Consider the following 8,730-nt stretch of genomic DNA (forward strand, 5'->3'; position numbering starts at 1 on the left):
GCCCGGCTGCGCGCTCAGGGCGTTAATTCGTGTTGCAGGTAACAGCCTGTCACATCCCTGGGATCTGTAGGAGGGATCTCTGAGGCCGCCGAGCCGGCTGCATGAGAGCGCCCCGGAGGAGATGCCGGCGGGCATGGCTCGGGGACTGGAGGAAAGCGGCTCGTCCTCGGAGGAGGAGGAAGAGGAGGAAGATGCTGGAGACGAGCTGCAGTAAGTGGGGAACAAACTCCCTTTTAGCTCTTGCTGTGTTCCTTCCCCTTGGTCCTACCTGTGGAGGAGCTTGTTGGTTCTGGTCGTGTCTACGGGCTGTGGGCAGGCAGCATACGTTTAGAGCCTGAAAGCACCACGTTCTTCAGAGCTGGCGTGCAGCTGGGCTGCTCTAAACGTTCTGATTTCTTTGATATCCTTCTGTCATGCTCCTGAGCTGGGAAATTCCTTGATGATACATAAGAAAATGATGGATGTTGTGCCCTTCTTTGTTTGTTTAGTTTTTAATTCCATTTAGAGAAGGGAAACATATTTCGCAGTGGACTGAAACACGATGTTATGTGCCATTTTTTAAAAACTGTCTTGTGAGAGCTTTAATATTTCTGCTTAGCTTCTGGGGCCCCTATTAATGTCTAGTGTATGTCTGTTTTTATTTTTACTTGGGAAGGAATTGCTCTCTTCTTCTTTCTCAAAGTGAAATCCCATTTCTGCTTCAGCTCACCTACTTTAGTATGTCTTGTTTGTTTTCTTCTTATTACATATTGTGACCTAGTGTCCAGCTGCAAACAGCAGTGCCTTACTGCCCTTGTAGAGAGATATCGCTTTATTCTAAGTAGTTGGCTTGGGATTGCCAGACTCTTATGGATGAATAGCTCAACAACTGCCTTTGACTAGAATGTGTCTGCATGAAGTGACTAAGTGTCACGCTAAGAATGAATGACTGTCACCTGGAAGACTGCTTGAGCCTTGGTAGCCTTACTGCAAATCCTCAGGGCAGGCTTAACGTAAAGTCCCCTTCTGTTGCCTCAGCTCATTTCCCACTTACATAAGGCTCTGTTCTGCAGTGTGAATTCTGGATTCCTCCTGTCTTCCAGTCAGAATAGCTAACTGCATACCTTCAGTTATTTCTGAAAGTAGCAGAAGCAGCTGGTGGGGTTGTAAACTTGGTTTGTCAGGGGGTAACTTGGTAAAGAGGATCAAGGTTACGCTGAAGAAGATTTATTTTGTCACAGCATCAGGAAGTTGTCCTTTATCTCTGTTCCTGCATTGTAAGTGAAGGATGTGTTTTGTCTTCTGTAGTGTCTCCAAACCTTTGATGACGATAATCTTGCGTGTTCAAATGCCAAATACGTCTGTCTAGCATCGTGCTGGTCTTTCAGTTTCTTTTTATCTGTGTAGATAGACATAGGTATCTCCCCAGCCCCTCTGTTTCGGTTTCCTGTTAACTTTTTTATGGCTCTGTTTCTATGAGCAGGAAGTAACATGAAGCTTTATCTGCTTCAGCAGGTTGATGAGTTTGCTTTCTGTCATCTTAGGCTTTTATATAATTAATTTTAACTTTCAGTATGCATGTCCTTAATGAGGACATGATAGTTTCCAACACAGACTCAATCTTTTGGGCAGAACAGATCCCTGTGTAGCAAGCTGTAGCTGACTTGAATGGCTGGCCGGGAGCATCGTTGTTAAATTCTGGGCTTGCATGTCACTGCATTTGGCAGAAATTTAAAAAGGAGGGACCAACAAATTCATGGATCGTGTGGAGCCAAATCTCTTCCAGTCTGTCAAATTCTACACGAGTGCCCTTTTGCTCCTCTCAGAGTCTCTGATTACAAGCAGGAAGTATGCTCAGGTTTGCATAATTTTTTTAAATCGGAGACTGGAATTGGCATTGTAATGTTTGACTGTGTGGATATCAGTAATTATAGTCTGTCCTGAACTATAGATCTCGTTCTCAGACTTTAATTCAAGAGAACATGTTGCTGTGGAAATCTGTGAAGCTTCTTCCACATCGTACTCAATAAAATCAATATAAATTAAGCAAAATTCCCATTTAAAATGGCACGAGCTACCTATGGAGAGGGTGATTTAGAAGATTCATTTTATAGCTGAGTACACCGGAGTGCTTAGCGTGTGCCTGTCTGCGTGTCCTGCCTGTGGGCTAGCCGGGCAAGCGTGGGCAAGTATGGAGAACTGCTGCATCATCGCGGTAACCACTGTGTGCGTGTGAGGTTCAGCATCTGCTAGTGCTAACTATCTTGCTGTTTTAGGGATCATCCGTGCATCAGGTGGACTGGTGGCGGCTGCAGGCGGATCCCCATCTTCGTGTTTCATGCTGATGCCATTCTGACAAACGACAGCTACCTCCGCCTGATTGGAGGTGGGTGCAGCAATTTAATGGCTTTTGGCCTGAAGGTGTGAAGCAGAAAATCTCTTACCTGGATGTTCCCTCTCTTTGTAGGGAAGCGGGCATGCTAGGCACGGACTTCTAATCTTATTGTCTCTGAGCACTGAGACATTCAGAAATGCTTGGTTGGTCAGCAAATGTTTACTGTATATTTAGATTGTGCTATGTGCCTATTTTTGCCTTTCTGATGAGTTTGAGTTGGAACCGCTTGGTTGCAAATCATATTTGAAGGTTGTGCCACTTACGGCCATAAGATAAACTGACTGATTGATTGCTGAGAACTTAAAATCAATCCTGATTGATTTATGTGATTATGTGAGTTTTATGAGGGCTTCATCAGGAAATGGGAGTCTCCACCCCCCCCCCCCCACCTCCACCTCCCCTCCAAATTACCACCTCCCGTGATAATAACAGTAGTAAGCTTTAATAGCAAGTCTGTGCCTCAGAGGCTGGCAAGTTTGAGTAAGGCTGTAAGTCTATGATTGCTGTTGTAGCAGCTCTGCCATCAGGAGACCAAACCTGTCTAGTGTCAAATAAGGAAGAGCTTCTATATAAGGCAAAGTTATTATAAAGAGTTGCTCCAGATTGTGAGAGTTAGTACTGGTGGGTGTGTGCAGCTGGGAACTCATTCTAGATGTGCTGAGTTAGGGAAAACTGAAAATTCTCCCAGGTTTTTTGATGCTGACACCTCTTTCTTCTCTTGCTTCTCCCTTTCTTTGATAATTGGTGCACTCATTTCTAATGTCCTAGCTGATTAGAAGTGCTCCTGGCTCCTTTGGGTAAGGGGTGGAGGTGACTTGTGTGTAGAAACTCCTGATCTTTTTGATGTGAGTTACAAACATGCTTGGTGGTGGCAGAAACTGAAGGTGATTGTACTTTGTATTCTAATTGAAGTCTAGTATCTTTCTGCTTTTCCTCAGGCCGTAGGTCCTTTTTTTTTTTTTTTTTTTTTTTCAATTGAACAAGTTTACTATGGGATAGCACAACTTCTTACGTTTCCTTTAGAGCTTTATCCAGTCCTGGATGATACTTCTACTCTTTTCTTTAGACTTATCTTTATTGGTAGAACTTGTTTCCCGAGGCTTTATCTAACATTCATCTTTCTGTTCCTGGTTTGAAGTCATTTGTAAAGTACCTTTTTCAAGTGATTCTGTTCTAGTTCTGTGATTTCTGCCTCTACTTTCTTCGCACTCATTTATGGATTAACAAATCCTTTTGTACTACAGCTTTTGGTGTATCTTATGCTCCAGTGCTGCTTACTGAGTTTGTTTTTATGATTTTTCTATTTAAGTTATTTTTTTTCACCTAACACTTGCCTTATTTATTTCTTACTATTTTTCCCCAGTTATGTATTGGAAGATGAACACAGTTTAACGATACATGAACAAAATCTCGTAGTGTTTTGTTTTGGTCTTATATGGCCACTTCTTAGGTCTTAAAAGCTAGCCACATCAATGAGGGGTAGATAGCTTGAGTGCTTTCAGCTGGGGATACCAGTCTTCAGCTGAGAAGAAATCATTCTTTGGAGTGTTATAAAGCAGAAGAGCTGTTTAAAAAAGAAAAGGAGGAAAAAAAACCAAACCAACACAGCAGCAAAAAAAACCCTCACCCCAATACATAGATCTGTGCACTTGTTAGCATGGTTTTCATTTTGGTACAATGGGGTTCAGTGACACAGTAGTGTTATACCTGTGGACAGGTGTAAATTACTTCAGTGCCACAGAGTTAATGTCTCAAGAGATATACAGGCATTTCCCCCCACTCTTTGCCTGCTACATGCAGCTACTGTGTGGATGCTTCACTGTAGATTAAGTGCAGCTGTACTAAGCCCTATCGTGCTCTTCTTTATTTCTTGGTAGTGTAGGTAACTTCAGTTAATTTTTTCTAGGTGCAGACTCTAATATTGTGTCTTTTTCCCTGTTAAGAACGTTATCACTTGTCCTATAAGATTGTACGAACGGACAGCCGCCTGGTCCGAAGCATACTGACTGCACATGGATTCCATGAGGTGAGTGCTGGGCTGGAACGTGTGAATATATATTTGTTTCTACATCAAGTTATAACAAGGAAGATTCTTGTGAAGCCTCTCAGTGATGGTTTGTTTCCCCCCCCCCTTTCTACCACTGCCCTTTGTGTTTTGTCAGTCAGATAGGAAATATGTTGTGAAATCTGCAAAATCAGTGAGAAAAGGGATATCAAGATTGTGTGTTTCTCTTCTTGCTTTAGAGCACTGCCTCATACCTTTAGGAAGATCTGATAACTTTTGCCTCTCAACCTTTACAAGCTAACAAGTGTTCTTGTAGTGTTTTATATTTGTCTCCTAGCACCTGCCTTGCTCAGAATGTCCTGTCTGCAGCTTATGACAATTTGAGAGAACCTTTGGATGGTAGTTTTTCTACTGAATAAAGCAAAGTTGGGAAATTTGATCTTTCAGGTTTCCTGGAGAAATCCGAAGTGCTTTATAAATTGGATTTAGACAGTCTATAAAAAGAACAGAATTACAAGCCTGTTTAAAAAAAACCAGTATGTTTATTTTCTCACATCACTGTATAGTGGCTTAGGACAAGAATCTGGCTAATACCCAATTCTATAGGTGGGTAGAGGAAACTGTCTTAAACTGGAATGGCTTTGGTCCCACAGATGCAAGGACACAGTCTGTAGGACAAACAGTGGTGGTTCTCACTATTTCCATGGTTTTTATGTGTGGGTTTCTTGTGTTGCCCTTTCTTAGGTACACCCTAATAGCAGCGATTATAATCTCATGTGGACAGGATCACACTTGAAGCCCTACCTGCTGCGTTCCCTTACAGATATTCAGAAAGTGAATCATTTTCCCAGGTAAGGTCTTGATAACAGATTTTGTTGAATGTCTTTGTCACGGTTTGTAGTAATGTGAGCATAGCTTTTTTTTTTTTTTTTTTAAGATAAAGGTATTTATCATACTTTAAAGTCCCAGCAGTCTGAACTTGTGCCACATGCTGTTTTCATTCTGGGAATTTGAGTGAGATATGTGAGTTTTAAGTGCATGTCTATAGCCTAAATATTGATTTATTCTCCAATCCTCTCTACTTGATGAGAAAAGTAAAGTGTTTGGGATCATGGAGTTCTTAGTTGTAGTTATACGCCACTGATTTACAAACAAGTTTACAAACACTATTGTAACTATTTGCTTCATTCCCTTTTGAGCATAGCTAGAGGCATTACAGATGAGAATGGTTATTAATACATCCATAGAATAGAGAAAGTAAAACAGAAGAGTAGCTGTAATTTAAGGTGGAGGCCTATGACAGGAATGCAGATGTGTTAGTAACAGGCTGTTGCAGCGTGTCTGGTTTTTTTTAAATTTGTTTCTTGTTTTGTTATTTTTTTATTCTGGGGAAAAAATAACAAGTTTCTTGTTCTGGATCTTCAGGTCATATGAACTGACACGAAAGGACAGACTTTACAAGAATGTCAGTCGTATGCAGCTGTCCCATGGATTCAAGACGTTCCATATCTTACCTCAGACCTTTATTCTCCCAGCAGAGTACCAGGAGTTCTGCAGTAAGTTAAGAATTGCTAGTGATACCCAGACCTAAAGCAAAGTAACTAGGTAGGGGGAGGGGTATTACTCTTGAGTATTCTAGTTTGTTGATCATTTCAGTGGTTGATGAGAGTGGAAAGGCAGTTGAAAATCTCACGTGATTTCTTTGTATTGTTTTTACTCTGCTGCCTATTCCATGCCAGTGTAAGTTCTCAAGAAGCTGATTGAGGGTTAGGGCTCCAGAATTGGTTTTCTTTGTTCACAGTGTTGATGATCGGCTTCATAGCATCCCTGACTAGTGTCTGGGAGTACAGAAGAGAAATGACAAATGAGTTACAGGGCAGAGAGAAGAGTATTGTCAGAGCAGGAAGAGTGTCAGTAATAATTGCAGTGATTCCTAAGGCGTAAAAATAAAGTAGATTGATCTCCTCCTGGAGTTCTCAAAGTCTCATGTTGAAGGCAACATTCTTACTCCTCTGTAAATAAGCCAAATGGAAGGTGTTTCAGACTTATGCTGTTTTCTTCTAACCAGGTACCTATTCTAAAGACAGAGGCCCATGGATAGTGAAGCCTGTAGCCTCTTCCAGGGGTCGAGGTGTCTACCTGATAAACAATGTAAGTACTTACCAAAAGGATTGTTTTTCATAGAGTCATTCATGGAATGACTTGGGTTGGAAAGAATCTCAAAGATCATCTAGTTTCAACCCTCCTGCTGTGGGCAGGGTCACCAGTCGCTAAACCAGGCTGCCCAGAGCCACATCCAGCCTGGCCTTGAATGCCTCCAGGAATGGGGCATCCACAACCTCTCTGGGCAACACATTCCAGTGCATCACCACCACTTTTCAGTAACGTTGTCTACAAAACTGTGTCAGCTTCCATATGAGGGGCATGGAAACAGCTAAGCAGACAATGGCCATGCTCTGGATTTCAACAGTGCGTTAATGCGCAGTTTAACAGTCCAGAGCAGCTGGCATAGCTTGTCCTGGCCTTTGTGTAACCAAAAGCAAACTATTTCTTTGTACTCTGCACTTACCTTGCAGCTTGTATGGTGCTTTTGAGTCTTGGCTTACTAGCAGCGAGTTCATATTTTCTGAGACAGTATGGAAACTGTGCTGCTTCATACTTTCTTTTGTGTCTTCATACTTTCTTTTGTGTCTTCATACTTTCTTTTGTGTCTTCATACTTTCTTTTGTGTCTTCATACTTTCTTTTGTGTCTTCATACTTTCTTTTGTGTCTGACAGTGGGCTGACTTTAGGAAGATTCCCAGAAATCTCTTTGGTTATTTGCCCTTTGCAACCTAAACAGTCCTCAAAAAGTGTCCTCTTCTTAACCCTGGAAAAGACCAGCTAAGATGAAGCCATATGTGACTCAGTAAGATGTGTATCAGTCTTAAGAGTTTTGTTACCTGAATGCCAGTGTACCTTAATTGAGATGTAAAGAGGATTATTCTTTGAATTCGGTATGTTGGTCATAGTGTTACGTTGCCTTTTTGGGACTTTGCAGGGGTTAGGCTGTCATAGGTAACAAATATATCTGGGTAGGAGCCAGAATACACGAGGATATTCCAATAAATATTCACAGCAGCAAAACTGACTGGTGAGTTATTTTGTTTTCACTTCACTCACTTAGCCTCCCCTGCACAGAAGGGGTCATGCTGCTTCATCTGTTCTCTACCTGGATCCCTTCCCATAAAATAAAAGAATAATTTGCCAAGTGTATGAAGTAAGTATTTCCAGAGCTGCACTCAGCTTTTTCTTTGCTTGAAAGAGAAGAATGAGCTCAGGCTTTGATGGCAGTTAGCCATGAATTGGGAAAAAGACCCTTCTGGGATCAGTCTCCCTTTGTGTAAATCTGTTCCAGAAACATTTCAGCTAGCTTAGCCCAAAGGTTTCATTTTCCTTCACTGTGATTCCATTAAGGGAGTGTCTTCTAGAATCTTATCACAGTGGCTTTTTTTTTTTAAAACAAACAAAACTCTCAGTTTCTCTGGTCCGTAGTAAACATACTGTCATTTTTGGGATGTGCTGAGGGAATTTGAGTTTGTTCCTTTGTATTATTAGGATGCATATATATATATATATACCTAAGTTGCCTACTCCTTACACTGATAAAGCTGAGTACCTGCAAAACTGAATAAAGCCAGGGTGATGGGGTTCTCTCTTGGAAACTGTTTTATAAGAAATTGTTACCATGAGTAGGTATAACTGGTTACAAGGAGATAAAGCTTTTACTCCTTGCTTTGTACAAGTCTTTCAACAGGTCCCATGACTTTGTGATGTATTTTTATTGTATATAGAGCTTTCTGTTCTTACCTACAAGGGTAGCTTCTTTTTCGTACTGAGTCCCTGTTATGAACTGACCCTCAGTAGAAGCTATCTACTCATGCAGTCAAAAGGCTTGGATACTAGTCATAAAGATCACAAGCTGAGGAGTCATTTTCTTCACCTGTGACACTTTCACTAGTGATAGTAACATTCTTTCCTGAGCCTTGTAAGTAAATCCCTCCTCTATGTGTCTGCTTAAGTGCTTAGGAAACAGACAACAGCAGGCATTTCTCATTTTCTTTCTCTTGCCTCTTTTATGTTATTTTGCCATGGGGCTGTTAAACCTGCAGTTCACTCTAAGGAGTACTTCACTGGGAGATTCGGTGGTCTTTTTAATGTAATCATTCTCAGGCTTCTTGTTAGGATCTCATTACTGAAAGTGTTTTGTGACTGACTGTTGGTTTTTCATTGTTGTTTTGTGAGGGGAGGTGTTTATGGTCGTATTACCCCCCCCTCCCCCCACCCTCTGACATAACACTTGATACAAAGT

The 8,730-nt window shown here is 41.4% G+C and overlaps 1 protein-coding gene across 1 annotated transcript in view; it reads left to right on the top strand.

Annotated features, from left to right (window-relative positions):
* The first annotated feature begins 37 nt into the window (after positions 1 to 37).
* The window catches only part of TTLL5 (tubulin tyrosine ligase like 5), a 127,244-nt gene continuing 118,551 nt past the window's right edge, over positions 38 to 8,730 (top strand). The window contains 6 exon segments of the mRNA XM_019615757.2: positions 38 to 210; positions 2,256 to 2,365; positions 4,318 to 4,400; positions 5,124 to 5,230; positions 5,805 to 5,935; positions 6,448 to 6,530. Of these exon segments, the coding sequence (XP_019471302.1) occupies positions 122 to 210; positions 2,256 to 2,365; positions 4,318 to 4,400; positions 5,124 to 5,230; positions 5,805 to 5,935; positions 6,448 to 6,530 (603 nt within the window). The 5' untranslated portion in view covers positions 38 to 121.

Source organism: Meleagris gallopavo, chromosome 5 (assembly GCF_000146605.3).
Source record: "Meleagris gallopavo isolate NT-WF06-2002-E0010 breed Aviagen turkey brand Nicholas breeding stock chromosome 5, Turkey_5.1, whole genome shotgun sequence".
Classification (NCBI taxonomy): Eukaryota; Metazoa; Chordata; class Aves; order Galliformes; family Phasianidae; genus Meleagris; species Meleagris gallopavo.